This window comes from Sinocyclocheilus grahami, unplaced genomic scaffold (genome assembly GCF_001515645.1).
Source record: "Sinocyclocheilus grahami isolate Dianchi unplaced genomic scaffold, SAMN03320097.WGS_v1.1 scaffold453.1, whole genome shotgun sequence".
In the NCBI taxonomy this organism is placed as follows: Eukaryota; Metazoa; Chordata; class Actinopteri; order Cypriniformes; family Cyprinidae; genus Sinocyclocheilus; species Sinocyclocheilus grahami.
The window spans coordinates 130,714-158,223 of record NW_015505632.1 but is presented as its reverse complement, the minus strand read 5'-3'; the positions used below and the strand labels follow the sequence as shown (position 1 = coordinate 158,223).

The following is a 27,510-nucleotide window of genomic DNA, read 5'->3' as shown; positions in this document are numbered from 1 at the left end:
AACAGATTTAAAAATATGTGAGCGGAAACACAGAAAGAACTGCTTTGAAAGAACTCGAAGAAATAACTGCAAACATACTTTGCAAGTGAGAGGAAACATGCAATATGGATGCAGACAAACTCATGAAGACAATCATTCAAAAATGCTGTGCTACCATACTTTATAACTAAGAGTAAAAAAGACAAAATCATTTAATTGAAAAAATTGTTGTATGTTAAATGTTAAGTTTATAATATGCATAGTTGATTGCTAAATTTAAATCTAGATTAAATCAAGGTTTATCTAATAATTCTGTTGCACCAAACTTCAAAACTTTTAAGTTATATTTAAGATTAACTTTAATCCTGTTGCACCATAACTTTAAACTCAGATTTAAAACTCAATTATGGATTAACTTTAAACTTAACCCTTAAATGCATATCTTGGGACATCATTCTCTACCTTCTCCCTCCTTCATTTTTTTAAAGTTAGACATCAACTTTCTTAGTATTCCTCAATCTATTAATTATAAACAATATAACAAGGAAAAATGTGTAAAATATAAAAGAATGCCAGTTTTCTGATAATTTTTTTGTAAAAAGTGTATAGGGTCGCTAGAGACCCAAGGTATGTAAATGTGTAAGTATTTTTTCCTGCACAACTATATTTACATATCTGATGACTCAATATGTGCAATATCTATTTTTTCCTCAATGTGGCACTGTTTGATACACAATAATGACGTGACGTTTCACTCATAATTACTGCAGGCATAAAACAAACGAATATCATCAGCACAAATAGAAGTGTTTTGAATGGCTTTACTGCAGAGCAATTACTATACGCAATGAAATATAAATGTCACTGTCATTTGATGCTGGATGTGGTGAATAAACTGCCAGTGATCAAAATATTGAATATGAAGTTATTGAAAACGATAGTTTTGAGAATATGGTTGAGATCGTGAATATGAGGCAGATGCTGAATGAACGGACAAACAGAAGAAGTGAGGAATATTTAACAGCAGCGGTCACAGTGATGATGAGGCGAGCACCAGTGAAGTGATCGCGGCCGCTCATCTCGTTTCTCATGCCCGCTTCGTGTGTCTGCTGGCCGGCGATCAAACGGACAGGGCAGCACTTTTCACAAGCGGAGATCGCTACTAGACGAATCATGTCATTTTTTATTTTTATTTTTTTAATCTCTGTTCTTTTGTCTTAAACTATGCTATTACTCCAGTAATTTATAGCCTACTAGCCTATCCAGCGCTCCCTGAACGCAGTCTCTGGTTTATTGCCAGTCAAGCGCAAGCACGTACGCTGCTATAACGACTTTGATATGATCATAAAGTCTTTCCGAGTCACAGGGCTCAAGTCCAAGTCAAGTCTCGAGTCATTGCTGTCAAAGTCTAAGTCGAGTCTCAAGTCTTCGTTAATTATGTCAAGTCGAGTCGCAAGTCATCAAATTTGGGACTCGAGTCCGAGTCAAGTCTGGAGTCAAGTGACTCGAGTCCACACCCCTGCAAATTCATTCTAAATAAATAAATCATTTGAAGGTCTTAATTATATTTAATATTATAGACCTAATAAATATTTTAGCTCTTTCTCTTCCTTTTAAAACCTGTCATTTCTTAAGCTGTTTGGCAGAAAAGAAATTCCCAGTTCTGATCCCAGTGTTTCTTTCTTGCCCATTTACCTTCCATTGTGACATATAACTGGCATCTGATTCTGCACTATGACACATCCAAGTCTTTCTCCCTCTCTCCATCTCTTTCCCACTTAGTCACTCTTATACTTGCACGCCATTTCATTTTGCAACCATATATCACATTTGCATGAAAACCTCCTCAGTCTGTTTTCTTTTCCCATCCCCCCCATCCTCTTAAATCCAGTCCCCCATACTCCTTTTCATTTTCCCAACCTCCCTCCCCTCTCCTTTGCTATTTATTGTCAGCTCTTCCACTCCATCCTTTTGTATTCTGCCAGAGTCTCTCTCTCAGGAAATCCGAACACACTCATTCCTCTTCTACTCTTCAAATAGTTGCCATTAGCACAAAATTGGCACCCAGGGGTCTGATCCCCCGTATAGGAGAAACAGCATTAGCAGGGCTCGCAAAATCGCTAGCCCAAAGTCCCGGGGCTAATGTGTTTTCCTGTCGGGCTACCAAAATGTATCACCACTCTGCCCGACAGGCAATCTTAAATGCAGATCTCCCGCGGGTCCTTAAAAACTCCTAAAGTGAGTTGTATCAAACTTAAGGTCATAAAAAGTTTTAAATACGTTAAATAGAATAAGAAATGTCTTTTATAGTTTCAAGAGGTCTTACAGTTGGGGAAGGAAAGACAAGAGTCGTGATACGGCTGGATTCAACTTCAAAAGGCAATGATGTCATTGAATAAATATGAGCGCTGCACGTTCTGTGAGTCAGAACAGCCGGCATTGTAGTCTACTCTGCCAGGATCAGGAAACAGTCCTCCATAAAATGTGCTGCACACAAATTAATATTTGGATTGAAATGTTCTGGAACAGTGTTGTAAATACAACTTAACCACTGATTTCTAGTCGTGTCCTCTTTTGGAAGGCCAAACAAAATAGTTTCGCTTTCACAACGAAAAACATCATAACACACGGCGGGCTTGAGTGAGCGGAGAGGCTGGAGGCCTAGAGTGAGGAACGGCTGGCGGATTCGACGAAGGAGTGGCCTTATAAAGAATATCTCTTTGGATTTGAGACTTTAGTCTTTGCAACTTTACAGATCTTCTTTATGCACCAAGAGCTTGTAACACTCCAAAGAGAAAGGAAAAATTTAAATCGCATCATATGACCCCTTTAATTTTATGAGCGTGGAGCTGCTTTGTGTACAGCCGTTACCGGGGAAACCGCAATATTTCAGTGCTCCTAAAGCGGCACCTTGTGGCAGAGACTGAATTTGCATTTCCAATAAGCCTTTCTTGCTGTTTATGGTCAAATCAATGCAAATATCAACTCATGTTTTTACGCAGCAAACACATAGAGTTGTAAATGAGAAAGAAGTTAATGGGCCTTATAAAAATCTAAACAATTAAGACAATTTAAATTGACATAATTTATATGCTTGATTTATCCCTTTTCATAAAAATGGTCTAAAGGCTGAAATGCTGTTGTATAAGATTTTTGTTTTTGTGAAAACCTGTATCTGAACTGTAAATCATGTAATTTTATGGCTCAATACTGTATGTTACCATAGACATTGTCCAACCCCACTCATACTGTGTTCATTTTACTAAATGGGTCATAAATTGCCTTAAATTTATAAAAAAAAATTCTGCAGATACCCTGTAAATAGTGAAATAAAATTCCTTCCTTCATATTTGTTGATATTTGTGTATTGAAAATATTTTTGATTGACATTTAAACTCCTATCTGATTTTCTATATTGAAAAAAAAGAATTTTTTTATTTGGGCTAGTTAAATAAATTTTCAGGTTACCAAAATCTGAAGAGTACCTGCCCGAAGGGCTACCAGGGATTTTGAAATTTTGCGAGCCCTGATTTGATATACTCTCGCACAGATGCCTTATTACTAGATACAAGCAGTAAAGTTCATTTAAAAGATACTATTTTTATTATAGATCTTCATTAGACTCGTGTCTCTGAGTTTAAGTCTACATTTCAGTCCTCTTGGCTGTTGAACTCATTTTAGTATGTTGAGCTATTCGCCTGTGCCTGTTCCAGGCCAGCATACACCCAAATGAATAGTGCTTGGCACACTGGCTTCAGTATGACAAGGTTACTCTGCCAGATGGCAATGTGCTTAAGTTGTTTTATACTTTCTGCAAGGGTTGTTATAGAGAGCCCACCGTCCAGACTGGTATAGGTCTGCCAGGTCTCTCTGTCTGATCCTTCAAAGGCAGTAATGATCCTGAACCATTTTTTTTAGAAGCAGGGCTTTTCTTCTGCATTGTATTGACATTTTGGATGCCATATTCGGTACAAAATATCAATTTTCATCAACTTCGGATATATTAAACGGTAATCTGTAGTTCAGCACACAAGCAAATGCACATATTGTTGTTGCACATTGAATGCCTCAGGCCAACTTACTGCAAGCTTGGGCAAACCTTTTACTCCATATTGCTGTTATGAGAGAGGCTGTTTTGTTTGCTTCTAAAGATTTCAGAACTTGGTCCTATCAGTTAATTATGTAAATAATTAATAATAATTATAATAATTAAATAAGTAATGCCAGCTGCCATTTCTATCAGGGATTTTAGTGTAGTGACATTTGGACCCATTGGCTTTATGTGTCTGCTTTGAATTTATGATTGTTTTTAAACAGGCCCAGGAATATTAGTGAGCCAAATAGTACAGCCAAAAAGTCAGATTTGTAGACACTGAAGCTGCACTGGCAAGGAACTATTAGTCATTTAGTGAGTTCAGACTAAGGGGTATAAAGGGTTTTCTGGAACAGTAAAATATGCCACAGACGACACTTGAGACTTTTCATACCATTTTTAGGAGAAAACCGTTGGTTGGTTTCACAACCAGGTAGGTAAAACTCCCCTGGCCCCTCTTCTCTCTTGAGCCATTGATTTTGCTGAATGCTCCTCTCCACAGCTGTTTTCCAGCTTTACACACTACAGATGGAATGTGGCCATCTTAGGCTAGGTGGACATCCAAGTGGATTTGGTTTGGGAGTTTATTTTAAGTTTATCAACATCTGTTTCAGAGAACAGATGTAGTCAGGATGTTAGAGACAAAATTTTGCTTAACACTTGAATATTAGGTAAAAAGGATGCAAAAAGGCAATTTTTGGCCTAATTTGAAGTGGAAATGAGTAGTATTCAGATCATATTTCTGTGCTCTTGGAATCAAAGCTGGAAAAAAAAGCTGTAACGTAGAATGATTTAATTTTATATGGTTGTTCATGGACAAGTGAAGTGTCACAAATCACTTGCTCAAATCATTCCTGTCATTGCAGGTACTATATGAATGCCAGTGGTCATGTCTGTGCATGTAGTCTTGTGGGAGAATGAATGATCAATAAAGAGCAATAACACCTATCACAGAAAAATTCTCACCAAGGCTGTATTTATTTGATCAAGCATACAATAAAAACAGAAATATTGAGAAATGGTACTGCAATTGAATATACATACAATCTTTTTTTATATATATATAAATACATTGTAAAATGTAATTTGTTTCTGTGATGCAAAGCTGAATTTTAAGCAGCCACTTCTGTCTTCTGTCACATTTTTTCTTATTATCAGTGTTTCAGCTGCATCATAATTTTGTGGATTCTGTCTTTTATCAGGATTTTTTGATGAATAAAAAGTTCAAAAGAACAGCATACCATCAATTTAATGCATCCTTGCTGAATAAAAGCTTGCATTTCTTTTTAAAAACTCCAACATTTTGAACTGTAGTGTACATTTACATTTATTAAACAATCCTATTTTTAATCATTTCCCCCACAGATTACAAAGTATTTTTTTAATTGTTTAAATTGTGACACAAACACTCACATCGATCACTGCATCTTAAAACATCCTTCCCATGTTTCCTCTCTTTTCTTTCTCCTTTGTGCTGTCTGTCCAAACCTCGTCCCCCCCCTCATTTGTTTATGGCCTGTATTCTTGCTGAATAAAAGTTTGCATTTCTTTTTAAAAACTCCAACATTTTGAACTGTAGTGTACATTTACATTTATTAAACAATCCTATTTTTAATCATTTCCCCCACAGATTACAAAGTATTTTTTTAATTGTTTAAATTGTGACACAAACACTCACATTGATCACTGCATCTTAAAACATCCTTCCCATGTTTCCTCTCTTTTCTTTCTCCTTTGTGCTGTCTGTCCAAACCTCGTCCCCCCCCCTCATTTGTTTATGGCCTGTATTTCTCTCTTTCTCTCTCCATTCTTCATTCTCTGTTCTTGAGCTCATAGCTGGCTGCAGTGCAGAACAGGGCTGCTTGTGTTTTTCTCATCAGACTCTTGACACAGGAAATGTGTATGTGTGAGTTGAGGACGGTCCAGACGACTTCCAGACAACACCTCTCTCTGCAAACTACAGACGGCAGGAAATGTCTACTGCAGCATTTCAAGAAGGGCCATTGTGAAGTGTTTTAAGCATTAGTTCAGGTTGTTTTTAATATACAGTCAGGCCACACTGTTATTTACACATTATTCTTGTAGTCAGTTCTTGCTCTCAGTTGCATGTTGGTCCCCCTGGATTTCTCAGCTTTGTTTTTAGTGTTTTACTGACAAGCTCTTTTAAATAAAGTCCAGACCAACTCAGTCTAGTCCTGCAGGATTCTTGGGTTTATGGAGTTGTGTTTGGGCATTCATATGATATAAAACCACACTGTGTTGTGTAACATCCTCATTTGATGTGCATTCAAATGTGCATCTGTTACCAGGTGTGAAATGAATCAAGTTAATACATAATTTTTCAGGGTCTTACAACCACATTTAATGTATTTGGCAGACACTTTATCCAACGTGACTTACATTTCCTGGGAACTGAACCCATGACCCGCTTAAAGTCAGCAAAATAAATCAAAATGGAACATTTTGATATTTAAAGGTGTCATTATAATATGTCTTATAACATTATATTTTGTTTATTTGAAAGCTTAAGTCTCACACATATAATGGTACTGCCTTTTCTCTTCACGTCTCACATAATCTCTCCTGTCTGCATCAAACAGGTTGGTAATGATGTGGATGAGCACCGCAGAACTGAATGTGCCAGCCATGTCCCTGCCATCAAGACCTTCTTCAAGGTAAAAAAAATGACTAGCCGTTCGTGTCTCATCTGCTTTCACATAACAGAGTTCCTGAACAAAATGTATTTAAACACAGCACTATAATCAGCAGGTTACTGTACTTGTTTGCATGATTGTTCTGACATCTTTTATAGATCAAACTCTTTAAATTTGAGTAATTTTAATGCATTCCATAATACAAGGTATTTTAATAGTGTGCTGGTTTAAACCTTCATTAATCATGTAGTATATGTATACTGCTGCAGCTACATTTGGAAGCGTTCAGATATGGAGCGAGTAAAATAATGTGTTTCTCTCCCACGCAGATATTTGTCTAATTCTCATATACATGTACTTCCTGTGTTTGTATGGCTACAGAATGTTCTGCATCCCTTCTGTAAGGCATCTACGCTCTCTCACTTCATGTCTCTGTGAAGGAACATCACTTAAAGCTGCATAGAAGACATAAAGAGAATGAATCTTCATCATAAACATACATTTATCTTTCTTACATTACAATTGGTACTTTATTTGAACACAAACTTAACCATTGTATAGGCACATTCTCCCAAAAATGTGCACATATACATGCAATTCGTTCGTTTTATTATTTTGGTTATTTATTAAGTCCACATTTCATCCTGCATTGGCCTCTGTTTTGTACATAAAAATCCAAATGATCAGTCAGGTTGAGCTGAGTGCAGTGTTTTTAACCAGGATTTACTTAACTCAAAATGCTCTACCAAATGGTGAGGAGTCATTAAAAGGTTAAGGGAAAAATGTTTTGTGTCTATTTGAATGAATGGGTGGAGTATGTAAAAAAGGCTCTCACACACAATTCTGAAACAAGACGGCCTTCTAATATGTGTACAAACACTCTGTTATATTCTGAGATTTCCCTCTTGTAAATGGTTTCCTTCCTTTGCTAGTATCTGTGAAGTGATGGCTAGCAGCTTGGTGCCAGCTCTTATTGTAGTAAACTCTTCCTCTTGTGTCATGCGCTATTGTTCTCCTGAGCAGCCGAGCAGTGCCACTGACAGGCACCACACAGACTGACTGAGAAGAGCAAACATTAAAGACAGAGAGAGAGAAATTCCCTAGGAATGGACAAGGTTAAAAGTGTTCATTATAGAAAATATAGAGGTACTGGCGCAGTGTGTTACTGATGGTAGGCTTTGTTACTTTGGTCCCAGCTCTCTGCAGGTCATTCACTAGGTCCCCCCGTGTGGTTCTGGGTTTTTTGCTCACAGTTCTTGTGATCATTTTGACCCCATGGGGTGAGATCTTGCGTGGAGCCCCTGATCGAGGGGGATTATCAGTGGTCTTGTATGTCTTCCATTTTCTAATAATTGCTCCCACAGTTGATTTCTTCACACCAAGCTGCTTACCTATTGCAGATTCAGTCTTCCCAGCCTGGTGCAGGTCTACAATTTTGTTTCTGGTGTCCTTTGACAGCTCTTTGGTCTCTTAGTTGAGGTATACCTATGATGAAAATTACAGGCCTCTCTCATCTTTTTAAGTGGGAGAACTTGCACAATTGGTGGCTGACTAAATACTTTTTTGCCCCACTGTATATCTTGTGATATGCATGTCTCTTGAAGCTGTCTTTAGATTTATTTACTCCACCAGCAAAGCGAATGCCTTTAACATTGCCATATTTTTCAGATGGTTGTATGAGATTGCCAAACATAGTTAATGTCTGGGACATTTTTAAAGCCTTATAAAGACATTGCCCAGTCAGCTCCAGAGGCATGCCAAAAATGCTGTTTATTCAATTCTCAGTGTTTCTCTCTCTCATTTGAGATTGACAACCTTTATGACCTTGTATTGTGTCGTTCATCCACAATGTGTGTTTGTGCGTGATAAATGTCAGCACGAGTGGGTTACAACATGTCTTTTATTATATTTCCATTCGGATTTAAATCTTGTTGGGTTATTTTTGTGTTGATTGATGGTTGTTCAAGCAGATGAACTTTTTGTTAGGTTACATAAGGTCAGGAATTACGTTTTAAAGCGTGGGAGAGGCTGAGCCCCCAAACCAACTAGAGCACACAGTGTATGGGACGGGACCCCGTCATTGCCATAAAATCAGACAGCCAGAGACAAGCTGTCAGAGGCATTCACAGCGTTCTGTCTCAACATTCCTCTAAATTAATGATAACCCTTTCTAAATTTGGATTGAGGGATCTGCAAAATCTCCAGCTAGACACAAAGTGTGACAAAGCCATAGTCTGTGACATATGTGCAAATGTCCTTTAGTACCTTTTAATTATGCTGGCAGATATTTTTTAATGAATACTAAAAGGGACATGCCGTTCAAACATGTACTTTCTCATTGTGTGGACAAAACACTGAAACATTCTACAAAATATCGCTTTTATGTTCCACTAAAGAAAGTAAGTCATACAGGTTTAGAATGACGTGAGGGTGAGTAAATGATATTTATATCAGAATATTCATTTTGGGTGAATTATCCCTTTAGGTAATCATTAAAAGCAACAACACCCAGTTTGTGTTTTCTTGGTCTCTAGTCCAGGCCTAGTCTCCAAAGACATTCAGTCATGGGGAACTGAACCGAATCCAGGCTCATTTATTATAATGTATGTGTTGACTTCTGAGATGTATCAGTAACAAGATGTGAAACAATGAAGTCTAAATCCCTCCAGTTACTCCTCCCTGCTTTCTCCATTTATCACTCACACTTTTTATTGTCTCTTCATGACGAGTCTGTGCTAGTAAGGCCTGTCATGTGTGCAGAATGACTAGTCAGCTCTTTAGAGCTTCCAAAAAAAAAGTTTTTGTAAAACTTTGTGAGTGAGCCATCAAGGTAGATGTTTAATATGCATTAGTTATCAATGATGACCATTAATCACAAAAGTTTCACAGTGGTTTATGAATCACACAAATCAAGACTAAAATCAAAAATTTGATTATGAATAAAACAAATCAAGATAAATGATTCTAATAAGGCTAGTGATTCCCAACCAGGGGTGCATGGTAAATATCAACAGATTTTTTATATTGTTTTGCTTTGGTAAAATAAATTTAAATAAATAGATACATTTGGGGTTGTTTTGGATGTTTTTTGTTTTGAAAGAAATCTCTAATGTTTGCCAAGGCTGCATTAATTTGATAATTTGATAATAATAATAACATTGTGAAATATTGTTACCATTTCAAATAAATGTTTTCAAATGTAATTTATTCCTGTTATAACATTACTCCAGTCTTCAGTGTCACATGAGCCTTTAGAAATCATTCATTTGCTGCTCAAGAAACATTTCTTATTATTATCGATGTTGAAAACAGTTGTGCTGTTTCAATATTTTTGTTAACGGGGATACATTTTTTTCAGGATTCTTTGATAAATAGAAAGTTCAAAAGAACAGCATTTATTTGAAATAGAAATCTTTTGTAATATTATGTGTTTACTGACACTTTTGATCAATTTAATGCATCTTTAATGAAACAATATTAATTTCTGACCCCAAACTCTTGAAACATCATGTGAGCATTTTTTTCGGTGTGATCTGAGATGAGATGTCAGTATAGTTTGACAGTGAGCTGCAGGCGTGAGGTGTGTATGGGAGAGCGTCTGTCCTCAGTGCTGTTAATACTGTCATCGCCGCTGAAGCCCTGGGCTAACTGCATGTCAAGGGGCTCATCTAAAGCAAGTAATAGCAGGGAATTAAGTCATTTAACTCCTCCCAAGCAGAAAAAGGGATCGAAGAGATAAAAGAAGGGAGGAGAAAATTAGCTCAATTTTAACCAAGTGTTCTGTAGATAAAGTCTTTCCAGTCACAGAATAAGCACTGAGTAAACAAATTGGTCCTGACATGTTCAAGTTCCTGTGCGTTTCAGAGAAATGTGGAAAGAGGGCTGAATGTAGCAGTATGGTATTCCATTGAAAAGCTGTGTTTTTTTGGGGGTTGGAGCCCAATCCGGCACTCACGAGGCCCTCTGGCACAATGTCTCAGTTTCATTGCTATTCTACTCCCTTCTCTCCCACAAACCAGATCACTATATCTTACACTAGAACTACACTACACTGTGATCTGAGGTGTTTTGTTGAGCAGTGGTATCCTGAAATACCACTGGTATCCTGAAATATAAATCCTCAGTGGATCTTCAGCTGATTGACCCCAGAGCTGTAGATGGAAGCTGATGACAGGAAAATGCCTTCTAAGGGAAAATGTAGCATGCAGACAAGCTTATACATTCTTACATCCTGCCTCTGATGTACAACAGAAAATAATTCAGACCCCTAGCCTGTTCTCTTATTTGCCATTACAGCTCCTTCACTGAAATGTAGTTCTCTCTTTTTTTTGTAATTAATAATTCATTATTTTAATAAATAATGTGTATATTTACAGTTGTTTAAACAGAATAAATACTGCAAAAATGGTTTTGTTTTTGTTGCTCAATTTTTGAAAAAGTTGCAGTTACAGCAAGGCACTTAATACATATTAACAGCACATAAATATTGAATTTACATAGTAAATACAACACATTACAAAATATGAGACTAGTGTGAATCACTTTCTAACCTTGTTTATTCCAACTTTTTTCCAGTACAAAGCCTGTATCTTCTACATTTTGTCAGTGAAACATTATTTATTTATTGTCTACATAGACACCACAAAAAGTCCAAATGTTTAGCATAATATTATCAGAATATTATGCTTAGTCTAAATGCAATAAAACAATAGATGCATTGAGAAACAAACTTATCTAACATTGCTTTGTTGAAAAATGTATTTTTCAATCTCTTGATGTTTGTGTCACAACAGGAAGCTCAAGTATTTATTCCAGCCTCACAGCAAGATGAGGTGACGGAGGAGCTGATTATGACTGCCTTTGCAAAGATTCAACCACCAATGGAGAGGCTGAGGAGACCCTCAAGGACGACGGATAAGGAGGAGACTGTGGTAAGTTACCACAAAAACAAAAACAGACTTGGCTGTGCACAAGGGCTTCCTTCATTATAACAGAAGAAGCCTGTTTCTCACTATAATTTATTGATACACATAGGGGAAGTGGTCTAATTGTCTCTCACTGATGTTTTGGGTCATTTTGGGTCTTTTGTTGCATTTCTGTGACACACCCACAGGGTACAAACTACAAGAAGACAAATGCTGCCATGGAGATGAGACGGATTAACAGAGACTCCTTCTGGGCACGAGCAGAGGTACAGCTGAACTGTGTTTACAGCTGGATTTTCACTTAACAGCCTGTGTGTTCCACAAAATACTGCAGAAAAATTCAAAATAACTTGCCAGCCACGTAAGAGATCATGTACAATCAACAATTGATTAATGTACAATTATGCAAAAATATTAGATTAAATATTCAGTGTTTGCAATTGACCACAATCAAAGTACTTTATAATCAGTTAAAGGTGCAGTAGGAGATCTTGGAAAATGGTGACTTTAGCCTGATAGCACTGAAAGCGAACGTCCCACCCTCCCTGCAATCGCCGTCCAAAGCCACGCCCCCTGAACGCATATACGCTCACAGACCAGAATACCAGAGACAACATTACTACGATAGGCTACATCAGCGGTTCTCAATTCCAGCCCATGTTCCGAAGTGAAGTAAACTTCAACGGAGTTCCCCTGCTCAGGGAGTTGGGAGCAATGAACACTGTGTAGGGATCATATCGATCGGAACACAGTTCATGCACGTAGCTCACTTCTAACGAGCTGGTTATCTGAATCGGGTGTGCTAACTAAGCGAGACATGCAAAATACATGCGCGAGGACTGGAATTGGGAACCGCTGGGCTGCCTACATCATGTATCATTCACCGGTGAGAAAACTTTAAAAGTACTACAATACCAGGAAGGAAGATCGGGTTGTTGATTCTCTGCCATTTTCGCTCTGTCTGCACAGCGTGTGTGAATGGACTGATGACGTATCCTGTCTGCGCAAAACGGGTGCGCAGAGGTATGCTAATACATACGTTGACAGGGAGGTAGGAAAGCCAATTGAAATGCTCGGACTGAGCGTTTTGATTGGACGAACATTTCTTGGTCCTACGCCTTCCACAGAATATATAAATACAGATAAATACATTTAGACCACTTAACTTAATGATCACTATCGGGATGTGAAGAGACTTTCAACCAGCATAACAAAAAATGTTTCTGAAGACAATCACCTATTGCACCTTTAATTATTATAAACCTCTTGTTCAGACTCCAATTATTAAAAGTGCTATTCAGATGTATAATATGATTTGTGTGATATGATATATGTTTTAGCGTGAGGAGGAGAAGAGAAAAGAGGAAGAACGTCGGAGGGCTTTAGAAGAGCGACGGCGCTGGGAGAGAGAACGAGTTTTACAGGAAAAAAAAGAGGCTGAAGAGAGAGACAGAAAAATGAACGAAAAGCTACAGATGATTGAAGAACAAAGGTTTGTAACAATCACCTGATAAAACCCACTTCTGTCTGAAGATGAATGAACTATTTCAGCTTTAACTTCCTGTTGGTTTTTTCACAGGAGGATCCAGGTTCAGCTTGAGGAAGAGACTAGAAAAGAGGAGAAAACGAGATGGGTGAGTTTGTCATTGAGTGTATTCCGTTTCTTTTACTCAGAAGTTGTAAGCTTTTTAACATGTTGATGAACCTGCATATGGGTAAATGATAGTATAGAGTCATAACCTGTAATGATGTTGGGTTCTTTGTGCAATTGACAGAAGCAGCAGCAGAGAGAGCATGAGGAGGACATGAGGGCCCAGCTCAGACGCAGCGAGTCTATTGAGAAAGCAGCAGTGAGTTTTCCCACTATTTTGTGAATAATCCAGATTCAGCTAGTACAACCCAAAGTCCCTACACTTGGGGATAGTTCACCCAAAAATGAAAATTCTATCATTAATTACTCACCTTCATGTCATTCCAAACCTGTAAAACCTTCGTTCATTTTTGAAACACAAATTAAGGTATTTTTTATTAAATCTGAGAGATTTCTGACTCTGCACACACAGCAATGCAACTGACACATTCAAGGCCCAAAAAGGTAGTAAGGACATCGTTAAACTAGTCAATGTGACATCAGTGATTCAATCGTAGTTTTATGATGCCATGAGAATACTTTTTGTGTGCAAAGAAAACAAAAAGAATGACTTTATTCAACAATTTATTCTCTTCCGTGCCAGTCTTCGATGCGCGTTCACAAGAGTACCACAATGCATGTGTGTGCATTCCTCTGCTTGTAAACAAGGCGCAGCGCATTCAGGTTCTACGTCAGAACGCTGGCTCCTGCATCAGCTGCATCACACGCATGCATTGTGGTACTCTCATGAATGCTTTTTGTTTTGCGCACAAATAGTATTCTCATAGCTTCATAACATTACGGTTGAACCACTGATGTCACATGGACTATTTTAACGTCCTTACTACCTTTCTGGGCCTTGAACGTGTCAGTTGCGTTGCTGTCTGTGGACGGTCAGAAAGCTCGGTTTTCATCAACAATGTCTTAATTTGTGTTCCAAAGATGAACGTGGGTCTTACGGGTTTGGAACGATATGAGGGTGAGTATTTAATGACATAATTTTCATTTTTGGGTGAGCTATCCCTTTAACTTGCATGAAGAATAAATATGGTTTAATGCTGAATACGTGCTTTGTGCTTTGAATTACTGGCTTCTGAAAGCATGAAACTAATTTAACTAGTTACATATTTTTCTTCATGAGAGTAATAGTTGAAAAATACCTGTGTAGTGCATGGTAATATCAAGAAATTTCAGTGTTTGATTATAAGGAGATTTTTGTTTACTTTTGTGTCCATTGTGAAATCGGTGTCCTTCAGCAAAACCAGGCCCCTTCATATCTATTAGTTTATCAACGTGGACACATTTTTGCGGTGTTAAATAATACTTCTTCATTTGGCATGTAGGAGGCAGCATCTCTTGTTTCCCAGCGTACCATCAATCCTAGGGAGTTTTTCAGACAGTTATCAGCATCCTCACAAAATTCTTCAAGCCCTGCATCACCACGCTCAGGTAAACATGGTCTTCAGAACCCCTTTAAAACTTCATCAGCTAACAGTGTTCATTTTAATCATTTGAGGTTTGTTTGACTTACGTTTATGTTTTGGTTCTCAGGCAAATCTCCATTCCGTCGCTACCAACGTAGTTTGACTGATACAGCCTTTATCTTTGAAAGGGCCAATTCCACTTCTGGTCCCACATCCCCTCTCAGTCCATCTGCAAGGTCTCCATTCTCACGCACCCAATCCATGTCCTCCAAATGTCCAACGTCCCCACTTAGTCCACCATACCGGACAATCCCCTCTGTACAGCACCCTCAAACATCTCCTCCCACATCACCCCCTCCATGCTCTGTCCCACCTGAGTCACCTCCACCCAGTCTGCCTGTCTCCAGACCCCCTCCAACCCAGTCATCACCACCTAACCAGCCACCTCCTCAAGCCCCAGTTCACGATTCAGCTTCCCCTGCGTCTCCAAAGCTGCTGGACAGTCATGATAAATCTGAGTTTAGCAACTATGACAGCAGTGAAGAGCTCGCTGTCGCAACAGAACGTCCTCCAGCTTCACTCTCTGATAACACACGGCACACTATGGGTAAGTTAACTTAGGTTTCTGTGACAACAGTAAAAGGTCTAAGGGGTCTTATAGATTTATGATTTATTCTCTTAACAATTTCTTCTCTCCAGAGGTTGTAACCAGCTCTCGAATCCTTTGTGAACTAAAGCCAGAAGTGGACTTCACTGCCAAGTCTGTGCTTGTCGAAGAAGAAGAAGAAGAGGTAGAGGAACCAGAGGAACCTTCAGCCATGTCAGCTCCACCTTCAGATACAAAGATCACTATAAACTATGAAGAAGCAGTGAAGACTGTCATCAGCCCCCTGATTGAGGTTGAGGAGCAAGAGGAACCAGAGTCAGAGTCTGAAGATGAACCAGAAGAGCAGCCTGCTGCAGAATCTGAGGAATTACAGCCAAATGTGGATCATGTAGCATCTGAGGAGCCCAGAAATGTGGTAGCGATCTCAGATGATGAAGTTGATGAAGACCTACCAGAGAACCAAGGTGATGGAAACACAGATGTAATGTGAAGAAATGCAGAATGTTTCTATGGTTAGGATGTCATTGACATGTTTCTCATGCTGTGTGTCCAGAGTTGTGTGTGAACGCATCAGAGTATGATGTGATGACTGAAGAAGATGAATCTGAATGTGGCAGACCAATGAATGGTACAGGTAATAAGCTAATTAGATGAGATGTAACAATTCACTCAACTCACGATTCGATTCGATTCATGATTTTGATTTCACGATTCGATTCACGTTTTTTTTTTACAAAATGAGATTTAAGACAAATTATAAATTAAATATGTCCTTTGATTATTGCTTGGACAAAATGCTGCACGTTTCTTTGTGAAATTGAAATATAACACTATAATAATATACTAATATAGCACTTGCATATTATTGCTCTTTTGTTGGTTTTGATTGCTTCTATTGTCCTCATTTGTAAGTCGCTTTGGATAAAAGCATCTGCTAAATAACAAAATTTAAATATAATGTAAATGTAAATAACAAAAATAAATAGAAATTTTAAAACAAATCAAATAAATAAGTAACACAAATACAATAAATCTCTTCATATAAACAAAATAAGGCTTTGTCTGTGCTCTTTCCTTTTAAAATTAGAGGCAACCACTGCATTTTAATCTCAATCCAAAACAAAGATGCTGCATACATGCAACATGAGCAGTTTTTAATCTAAATTAGATTATATAATTTCGAAATTTTAAGCAAAAACAGAATGGTTTGACTTCAGTTTTGTGTGACTATACATAAAAAATATCGGCATGAAACAGAAACAGCAGACGAGCTGAATGAGACAGATTCACTCTGTGCCAGCAGGTGGCGCTTAAAGCGTTTCCTTGGTTTCTGCTGTAAACAAATCAGCTGCTGCACTTATGAACTTTAATATGCATTATACAGAGGCAAGATGAAAATAAAAAATACCATCTAAACTTTTCTAAAGACAGTAAGTTCCCCTCAGTCATACATTTATATAAACTCCTACCCCTAATTGAATCGCGATTTGTTTAGCATCTCAACCGATTTGAATCGATTTTCCACCGGCTCGTGGTTAATCGTTACATCCCTTTAGACTTTCAAGTAATTCTGAACACAACAGACTCAGAAACATGTGGCTCATTTCTTGGAGGAACAAAAAAAAAAAAAGCTCAGCTTTTGATTTGGTTAATCACAATGTACTCATCTCTCATTTAAAAAATTGTATTGGCCTGCGAGGCACTACTTTAGAATTGTTCCGGTCCTTTTTAACAAACCGAAAGATCTCTGTATGTATTGGACACAACACTTCCTCCACTGCCCTCTGTCTTGCGGTGTTCCTCAGGGCTCCATTTTGGCTCCGACTCTTTTTATGTTATATCTTTACCTTTGGGAGACTCAGAAACATGTGGCTCATTTCTTGGAGGAACAAAAAAAAAAAAAGCTCAGCTTTTGATTTGGTTAATCACAATGTACTCATCTCTCATTTAAAAAATTGTATTGGCCTGCGAGGCACTACTTTAGAATTGTTCAGGTCCTTTTTAACAAACCGAAAGATCTCTGTATGTATTGGACACAACACTTCCTCCACTGCCCTCTGTCTTGCGGTGTTCCTCAGGGCTCCATTCTGGCTCCGACTCTTTTTATGTTATATCTTTACCTTTGGGTTTGATTTTTAAGAAATATGGAATTTCTTTCCATTTATATGCTGATGATCTTCAGTTGTATCTTTCTTTTAAACCTCATGGAGATAATGCACTAGGAGATCTGTATGTATGTATCCAGGAACTAAAAATATGGCTTACAAAAAAATTTCTGATGTTAAATGAAGGTAAAACAGAAGTAATTTTGTTTGGACCCAGCAATGCTTTTAATGCTAGTAATTGTAACCTTGGTCATTTGGCCCAATGGGTTACTACATGTGCAAAAAACCTAGGGTTTTGGTTTGACTCGGGCCTGACAAACAGATTAATGGTGTAAAGTCTGTTTTTTTTCATCTTCGTCGCCTAGCTAAAGTGAAATCGTTTTTATCAACAAAGAATTTTGAAAAAGTAATTTATGCATTTGTCATTTCACTACTGTAATTCACTTTATTATGGGATTAACTGCTCATCTATGGAGCATGACTCCACAGAGGATGACACTGAGCTCTCTTTTGAACCTGGTGACATCATCAGTGATGTGGAGACAATCGACAAAGCGTGGTGGAGAGGTTCCAGCAAAGATGGGCGCCAGGGTCTCTTTCCTGCCAACTATGTAGAGACCATATAACAACTTTTCCTTTAAAGATGGTTCCTCTTCCCCCTTTTCGTTTGACCAATTCTCAGGAACTAAGAACCACGAAACCTGGTCTATGCGGATGAACCATGTACTCTGAGACTAAGAGTCACAGGAAAAGGGTTGTAAGTAATGCTGATGATCTTCAGTTGTATCTTTCTTTTAAACCTCATGGAGATAATGCACTAGGAGATCTGTATGTATGTATCCAGGAACTAAAAATATGGCTTACAAAAAAATTTCTGATGTTAAATGAAGGTAAAACAGAAGTAATTTTGTTTGGACCCAGCAATGCTTTTAATGCTAGTAATTGTAACCTTGGTCATTTGGCCCAATGGGTTACTACATGTGCAAAAAACCTAGGGTTTTGGTTTGACTCGGGCCTGACAAACAGATTAATGGTGTAAAGTCTGTTTTTTTTCATCTTCGTCGCCTAGCTAAAGTGAAATCGTTTTTATCAACAAAGAATTTTGAAAAAGTAATTTATGCATTTGTCATTTCACTACTGTAATTCACTTTATTATGGGATTAACTGCTCATCTATGGAGCATGTACAATTGGTCCAAAATGCAGCAGCCAGGCTCCTGACTGGAACTCGTAAATTTCAGCACATCTCTCTTATCTTGATTTTACTGCAGTGGTTGCCTGTAAAATTGAGAGCTGAATTTAAAATATTAAATTTGGTTTTTAAATCGCTCAATAATCTTGCACCGGTTTATCTCACTGAGTTGTTGCTTTCACAAAACCAGTGAGATTGCTTAGGTCAGAGCATTTAAAAATGCTATCCATGCCTAGGTCCAGACTGAAACACCGTGGTGATCGAGCTTTTGCTGTTGCCGGGCCAACTCTTTGGAACAATCTGAAAATCTGAATTTGTGTGTGATATTCTGTGAGATCTGTCAACTCCGACTGCCCAAAATCTGCAGCCTGGATCTGACTCGCAGAAATTGGTGTCCAATCATCTAGACTGCAGATCTGGGCAAAAGTTGTGCAGTGTATTCCAGCCTTAAGTTATCTAGTTTTGTTGTCTCGTGTGATGAATACATATAAATGATGAACACCTTGCTTTGTTTTTTAAGTAGAGGAGGTTGATATATCTGAGCACAGCGCTCCTGAGCGCTACTGTTACACGGTTAATCGTGAGGAGGAAGATGATGAAATCCAAATGGAGATGGTGACCGAGAATGGCGAAGTACATAGTACACTAGACATCATGACTCATCATTAATATTAGTGTGATAAAAGAAGATAAAAGTACTAAAACATGTTGTTCCTTCTTATTCTAGTCATCACCAGAAAGACTGCTGCGTGTGAGAGCATTATATGACTACCAAGCAGGTTAGTGTTGCTTGCTTCTACAGCAGTTATTGTTTATTAAGATATCATTGAAAACATCTCTGTACTCCACAGAGGATGACACTGAGCTCTCTTTTGAACCTGGTGACATCATCAGTGATGTGGAGACAATCGACAAAGCGTGGTGGAGAGGTTCCAGCAAAGATGGGCGCCAGGGTCTCTTTCCTGCCAACTATGTAGAGACCATATAACAACTTTTCCTTTAAAGATGGTTCCTCTTCCCCCTTTTCGTTTGACCAATTCTCAGGAACTAAGAACCACGAAACCTGGTCTATGCGGATGAACCATGTACTCTGAGACTAAGAGTCACAGGAAAAGGGTTGTAAGTAGTGTTCACAGGCACAACTTAGCCAATGATTCCTTTTGTTCCAAAACAAGCAGCCAAAGTCGACAATTGAGACTTTAGTGATCATCAACTGCAAGACTGAAGAGGATCTCAGAAACTGAAATACTTAAGTACAATTTCTGTTACGACTATACACGAATTATGATCATTTTATTTACACATTACATCATTTATTACTTACATACCGTTGTTACAGTTATCATTACCAAATGATACCAAAGGTGGTGGAGAGGTGTCTACTGGAGAACAGGTTTCAGTTGAAGCCTTGTTACACATAAATCCAATTTACGCAGTCACGTCAATTGGTCCTGAGTATAGAGACTTTTTTCAGAACTTGTACTGTGTTATAGTACCAATAAAATAGAAATAGTTGTAACATGCCAGTTTTTATAAAAGCAGAGACATGTTTACAGCATTCTGAATGGCACCTGTCATGCCTGCATACAGTAGGTGTGCAGATGCTACAAAAGTTGTCATTGCCAAGACCAAATGATCTGATCATAGCAGACCCCTAAGAAATTGGGATTCATCAACAGAAAACAGCCTAGCGGAGCGAATAAAACATACAGTGCCTTGCGAAAGTATTCATACCCCTTCATTTTTTTCATGTTTTGTTATGTTGATGCCTTATGTTGAACTGCTTTAAATTACTTTTTTCCACATCAATCTACACTCCATACACCATAACGGTAAATCAAAAACAGGTTTTTAACATCTTTGCAAATTTACTAAAAATAAAAAACTTAAATGATTCAATTGAATAAGTATTCATACCCTTATCTGGGACAATTGAAATTTAGCTCAGGAGCATTCATATTGCTTGTAGATGTTACTACACTTAGTAGTTAACCCTGTGGCAAATTCAATTGAATGGATATGATTTGGAAAGGCACACGCGTCTTAGTAAAAGGTCTAACAGCTGATAATGCATATCAGAGCAAAAACCAAGCCCTGAGGTCAAAAGACCTGCCTGTCGAGCTCTGAGTCACCTCCACCCAGTCTGCCTGTCTCCAGACCCCCTCCAACCCAGTCATCACCACCTAACCAGCCACCTCCTCAAGCCCCAGTTCACGATTCAGCTTCCCCTGCGTCTCCAAAGCTGCTGGACAGTCATGATAAATCTGAGTTTAGCAACTATGACAGCAGTGAAGAGCTCGCTGTCGCAACAGAACGTCCTCCAGCTTCACTCTCTGATAACACACGGCACACTATGGGTAAGTTAACTTAGGTTTCTGTGACAACAGTAAAAGGTCTAAGGGGTCTTATAGATTTATGATTTATTCTCTTAACAATTTCTTCTCTCCAGAGGTTGTAACCAGCTCTCGAATCCTTTGTGAACTAAAGCCAGAAGTGGACTTCACTGCCAAGTCTGTGCTTGTCGAAGAAGAAGAAGAAGAGGTAGAGGAACCAGAGGAACCTTCAGCCATGTCAGCTCCACCTTCAGATACAAAGATCACTATAAACTATGAAGAAGCAGTGAAGACTGTCATCAGCCCCCTGATTGAGGTTGAGGAGCAAGAGGAACCAGAGTCAGAGTCTGAAGATGAACCAGAAGAGCAGCCTGCTGCAGAATCTGAGGAATTACAGCCAAATGTGGATCATGTAGCATCTGAGGAGCCCAGAAATGTGGTAGCGATCTCAGATGATGAAGTTGATGAAGACCTACCAGAGAACCAAGGTGATGGAAACACAGATGTAATGTGAAGAAATGCAGAATGTTTCTATGGTTAGGATGTCATTGACATGTTTCTCATGCTGTGTGTCCAGAGTTGTGTGTGAACGCATCAGAGTATGATGTGATGACTGAAGAAGATGAATCTGAATGTGGCAGACCAATGAATGGTACAGGTAATAAGCTAATTAGATGAGATGTAACAATTCACTCAACTCACGATTCGATTCGATTCATGATTTTGATTTCACGATTCGATTCACGTTTTTTTTTTACAAAATGAGATTTAAGACAAATTATAAATTAAATATGTCCTTTGATTATTGCTTGGACAAAATGCTGCACGTTTCTTTGTGAAATTGAAATATAACACTATAATAATATACTAATATAGCACTTGCATATTATTGCTCTTTTGTTGGTTTTGATTGCTTCTATTGTCCTCATTTGTAAGTCGCTTTGGATAAAAGCATCTGCTAAATAACAAAATTTAAATATAATGTAAATGTAAATAACAAAACTAAATAGAAATTTTAAAACAAATCAAATAAATAAGTAACACAAATAAAATAAATCTCTTCATATAAACAAAATAAGGCTTTGTCTGTGCTCTTTCCTTTTAAAATTAGAGGCAACCACTGCATTTTAATCATGATCCAAAACAAAGATGCTGCATACATGCAACATGAGCAGTTTTTAATCTAAATTAGATTATATAATTTCGAAATTTTAAGCAAAAACAGAATGGTTTGACTTCAGTTTTGTGTGACTATACATAAAAAATATCGGCATGAAACAGAAACAGCAGACGAGCTGAATGAGACAGATTCACTCTGTGCCAGCAGGTGGCGCTTAAAGCGTTTCCTTGGTTTCTGCTGTAAACAAATCAGCTGCTGCACTTATGAACTTTAATATGCATTATACAGAGGCAAGATGAAAATAAAAAATACCATCTAAACTTTTCTAAAGACAGTAAGTTCCCCTCAGTCATACATTTATATAAACTCCTACCCCTAATTGAATCGCGATTTGTTTAGCATCTCAACCGATTTGAATCGATTTTCCACCGGCTCGTGGTTAATCGTTACATCCCTTTAGACTTTCAAGTAATTCTGAACACAACAGACTCAGAAACATGTGGCTCATTTCTTGGAGGAACAAAAAAAAAAAAAGCTCAGCTTTTGATTTGGTTAATCACAATGTACTCATCTCTCATTTAAAAAATTGTATTGGCCTGCGAGGCACTACTTTAGAATTGTTCCGGTCCTTTTTAACAAACCGAAAGATCTCTGTATGTATTGGACACAACACTTCCTCCACTGCCCTCTGTCTTGCGGTGTTCCTCAGGGCTCCATTCTGGCTCCGACTCTTTTTATGTTATATCTTTACCTTTGGGTTTGATTTTTAAGAAATATGGAATTTCTTTCCATTTATATGCTGATGATCTTCAGTTGTATCTTTCTTTTAAACCTCATGGAGATAATGCACTAGGAGATCTGTATGTATGTATCCAGGAACTAAAAATATGGCTTACAAAAAAATTTCTGATGTTAAATGAAGGTAAAACAGAAGTAATTTTGTTTGGACCCAGCAATGCTTTTAATGCTAGTAATTGTAACCTTGGTCATTTGGCCCAATGGGTTACTACATGTGCAAAAAACCTAGGGTTTTGGTTTGACTCGGGCCTGACAAACAGATTAATGGTGTAAAGTCTGTTTTTTTTCATCTTCGTCGCCTAGCTAAAGTGAAATCGTTTTTATCAACAAAGAATTTTGAAAAAGTAATTTATGCATTTGTCATTTCACTACTGTAATTCACTTTATTATGGGATTAACTGCTCATCTATGGAGCATGTACAATTGGTCCAAAATGCAGCAGCCAGGCTCCTGACTGGAACTCGTAAATTTCAGCACATCTCTCTTATCTTGATTTTACTGCAGTGGTTGCCTGTAAAATTGAGAGCTGAATTTAAAATATTAAATTTGGTTTTTAAATCGCTCAATAATCTTGCACCGGTTTATCTCACTGAGTTGTTGCTTTCACAAAACCAGTGAGATTGCTTAGGTCAGAGCATTTAAAAATGCTATCCATGCCTAGGTCCAGACTGAAACACCGTGGTGATCGAGCTTTTGCTGTTGCCGGGCCAACTCTTTGGAACAATCTGAAAATCTGAATTTGTGTGTGATATTCTGTGAGATCTGTCAACTCCGACTGCCCAAAATCTGCAGCCTGGATCTGACTCGCAGAAATTGGTGTCCAATCATCTAGACTGCAGATCTGGGCAAAAGTTGTGCAGTGTATTCCAGCCTTAAGTTATCTAGTTTTGTTGTCTCGTGTGATGAATACATATAAATGATGAACACCTTGCTTTGTTTTTTAAGTAGAGGAGGTTGATATATCTGAGCACAGCGCTCCTGAGCGCTACTGTTACACGGTTAATCGTGAGGAGGAAGATGATGAAATCCAAATGGAGATGGTGACCGAGAATGGCGAAGTACATAGTACACTAGACATCATGACTCATCATTAATATTATTGTGATAAAAGAAGATAAAAGTACTAAAACATGTTGTTCCTTCTTATTCTAGTCATCACCAGAAAGACTGCTGCGTGTGAGAGCATTATATGACTACCAAGCAGGTTAGTGTTGCTTGCTTCTACAGCAGTTATTGTTTATTAAGATATCATTGAAAACATCTCTGTACTCCACAGAGGATGACACTGAGCTCTCTTTTGAACCTGGTGACATCATCAGTGATGTGGAGACAATCGACAAAGCGTGGTGGAGAGGTTCCAGCAAAGATGGGCGCCAGGGTCTCTTTCCTGCCAACTATGTAGAGACCATATAACAACTTTTCCTTTAAAGATGGTTCCTCTTCCCCCTTTTCGTTTGACCAATTCTCAGGAACTAAGAACCACGAAACCTGGTCTATGCGGATGAACCATGTACTCTGAGACTAAGAGTCACAGGAAAAGGGTTGTAAGTAGTGTTCACAGGCACAACTTAGCCAATGATTCCTTTTGTTCCAAAACAAGCAGCCAAAGTCGACAATTGAGACTTTAGTGATCATCAACTGCAAGACTGAAGAGGATCTCAGAAACTGAAATACTTAAGTACAATTTCTGTTACGACTATACACGAATTATGATCATTTTATTTACACATTACATCATTTATTACTTACATACCGTTGTTACAGTTATCATTACCAAATGATACCAAAGGTGGTGGAGAGGTGTCTACTGGAGAACAGGTTTCAGTTGAAGCCTTGTTACACATAAATCCAATTTACGCAGTCACGTCAATTGGTCCTGAGTATAGAGACTTTTTTCAGAACTTGTACTGTGTTATAGTACCAATAAAATAGAAATAGTTGTAACATGCCAGTTTTTATAAAAGCAGAGACATGTTTACAGAATTCTGAATGGCACCTGTCATGCCTGCATACAGTAGGTGTGCAGATGCTACAAAAGTTGTCATTACCAAGACCAAATGATCTGATCATAGCAGACCCCTAAGAAATTGGGATTCATCAACAGAAAACAGCCTAGCGGAGGGAATAAAACATACAGTGCCTTGCGAAAGTATTCATACCCCTTCATTTTTTTCATGTTTTGTTATGTTGATGCCTTATGTTGAACTGCTTTAAATTACTTTTTTCCACATCAATCTACACTCCATACACCATAACGGTAAATCAAAAACAGGTTTTTAACATCTTTGCAAATTTACTAAAAATAAAAAACTTAAATGATTCAATTGAATAAGTATTCATACCCTTATCTGGGACAATTGAAATTTAGCTCAGGAGCATTCATATTGCTTGTAGATGTTACTACACTTAGTAGTTAACCCTGTGGCAAATTCAATTGAATGGATATGATTTGGAAAGGCACACGCGTCTTAGTAAAAGGTCTAACAGCTGATAATGCATATCAGAGCAAAAACCAAGCCCTGAGGTCAAAAGCCCTGCCTGTCGAGCTCAGAAACAGGTTTGTGTCAAGCCACACATCTGGGGAAGAGTTCAGAAAAATTCTGCTCCATTGAAGGGTCACAGAAGCATGTAGTCTCCGTTACTCTTAATGGAAAAAGTTTGAAACAACCAGGACTCTTCCTAGAGCTGGCCTCCTGGCCAAACTGAGCAATTGATGGAGAAGGGCTTTGGTTAGAGTGGTGACCAAGAAGCTGATGGTCACTCTAGTTGAGCTCCATGATCATATGTGGAGATAGGAGAAACCTACAGAAGGACAAACATCACTGCAACACTCCACCGATCTAGGCTTTATGGCGGTGTGGCCAAACTCAATCCTCTCCTCAGTGAAGACACATGAAAACACTTGGAATTTGCAAAAAAAGCAACTAAAGGACCCTCAGAATCTGAGAAACAAGATTCTCTGGTCTTATGAACCTCAATTTCAAGCATCATGTTTGAAGGAAACCAGCTCTGCTCATCACCTGCAGAGTATCATCCCAAAAGTAAAGTGTGGTTGTAGCAGCCTCATGCTGTGGGGCTGTTTTTCAGCGGCTGGGACTGAGGGACTCGTCAGGGTAGAAGAAAAGCTCAATGCACCAAAATATTGAGATAGCCTTAATGAAAACCCAGTCCAGAGCATTCAGAACCTCAGACTGGGCAGAAGGTTCACCTTACAACAGGACAATGACCCTAAGCACAGCAAGAGTGGCTTGCATAAGTATGAATACTTATGCAATGTACTTATTTTAGTTTTTTTTGTTGTGACAATTCTGTATTTGCTTTGTCAATATGGTGTATGGGGTGTAGATTGATGTGGAAAAAAGGTAATTTAAAGCCGTTTAACATAAGGCAGCAACATAAAACGTGAAAAAAAAGGGGTATGGATACTTTCGCAGGGCACTGTATCTAGTGGGTCCTGCTTTTCCAACCTTTGAAAAAGGTGCTTCTCTTATACTTGTTTTGGTTTTTTAAAGCCCTTTCTATTATGGGAAGCCAATGCTAATGGTTAAAAATGTTATATTACAAGACTTTAAGACTGACCTTGGCAGCCCTTACATGTTTTTAAATGCTCTGAACCTTTTTAAAGCCGTTTAACATAAGGCAGCAACATAAAACGTGAAAAAAAAAGGGGTACGGATACTTTCGCAGGGCACTGTATCTAGTGGGTCCTGCTTTTCCAACCTTTGAAAAAGGTGCTTCTCTTATACTTGTTTTGGTTTTTTAAAGCCCTTTCTATTATGGGAAGCCAATGCTAATGGTTAAAAATGTTGTGTTATATTACAAGACTTTAAGACTGACCTTGGCAGCCCTTACATGTTTTTAAATGCTCTGAACCTTACATCAAAATTAAATTCTTCCATCTTTCTACTGTTTAGCTGTCCAAGGCTGAATTTTAAAAAAAAAAAAAAAAAAAAAATTTTTAATACAGATCCTTCTGAAATCATTCAAATATGCTGACTTGGTGTTCAAGAAATATTTCTTATCGATGCTGAAAACAGTTGTGCTGCTTAATATTTTTGTGGAAACCGATTCATTTTTTTTTATGGCTCTTTGATTAAAGTCACTTTCAATCATTATGTGTCCTTGCCGAATAAAAGTATTAATTTTCGTCAAAAAAAAAAAAAACCTTACTGACCCTAAACTTTTTAATGGTAGTGTACAGTAAGACTGTTCACTGTTGTGTAAATGCTTTCAAATAAAAAAAAAGCTCAAGAAATATTTCTTATCAATGTTGAAAACAGTTGTGCTGCTTAATATTTTTGTGGAAACCGATTCTTTTTTTTTTTATGGCTCTTTGATTAAAGTCACTTTCAATCATTATGTGTCCTTGCCGAATAAAAGTATTAATTTTCGTCAAAAAAAAAACCTTACTGACCCTAAACTTTTTAATGGTAGTGTACAGTAAGACTGTTCACTGTTGTGTAAATGCTTTCAAATAAACATTTTTTCTGTAATTTGTTTATCTCTGAGCATGAATATAGATATTGTTCCTTCTAGAGAGGGTCTGTCTAATCCATTTAACTTGTGTTACCAGATTTCAGCTAGCAATGTTCTTCTGTGTTAGTGGGGATGGAACAATAGAAGAATCACCAACACATTTAACTTACTCTAT

General features: G+C 38.0%; 2 protein-coding genes across 2 annotated transcripts; both read left to right on the top strand.

The window, feature by feature from the left end:
- The first annotated feature begins 6,615 nt into the window (after positions 1-6,615).
- Positions 6,616-20,354, top strand: LOC107552538 (drebrin-like). The gene is made up of 13 exons (XM_016234437.1): positions 6,616-6,747; positions 11,520-11,657; positions 11,840-11,917; positions 12,992-13,143; positions 13,231-13,285; positions 13,427-13,501; positions 14,625-14,730; positions 14,833-15,312; positions 15,405-15,776; positions 15,866-15,946; positions 19,132-19,241; positions 19,336-19,387; positions 19,460-20,354. Exons 1-13 carry the CDS (start codon positions 6,616-6,618, stop codon positions 19,594-19,596), a joined length of 1,968 nt encoding a protein of 655 aa, XP_016089923.1. The 3' UTR covers positions 19,597-20,354.
- Positions 20,355-20,740: 386 nt separating this feature from the next.
- Positions 20,741-25,053, top strand: LOC107552566 (drebrin-like protein). Its single transcript, XM_016234469.1, has 6 exons — positions 20,741-20,965; positions 21,058-21,429; positions 21,519-21,599; positions 23,808-23,917; positions 24,012-24,063; positions 24,136-25,053. Exons 1-6 carry the CDS (start codon positions 20,962-20,964, stop codon positions 24,270-24,272), a joined length of 756 nt encoding a protein of 251 aa, XP_016089955.1. The 5' UTR covers positions 20,741-20,961; the 3' UTR covers positions 24,273-25,053.
- Positions 25,054-27,510: the final 2,457 nt, after the last annotated feature.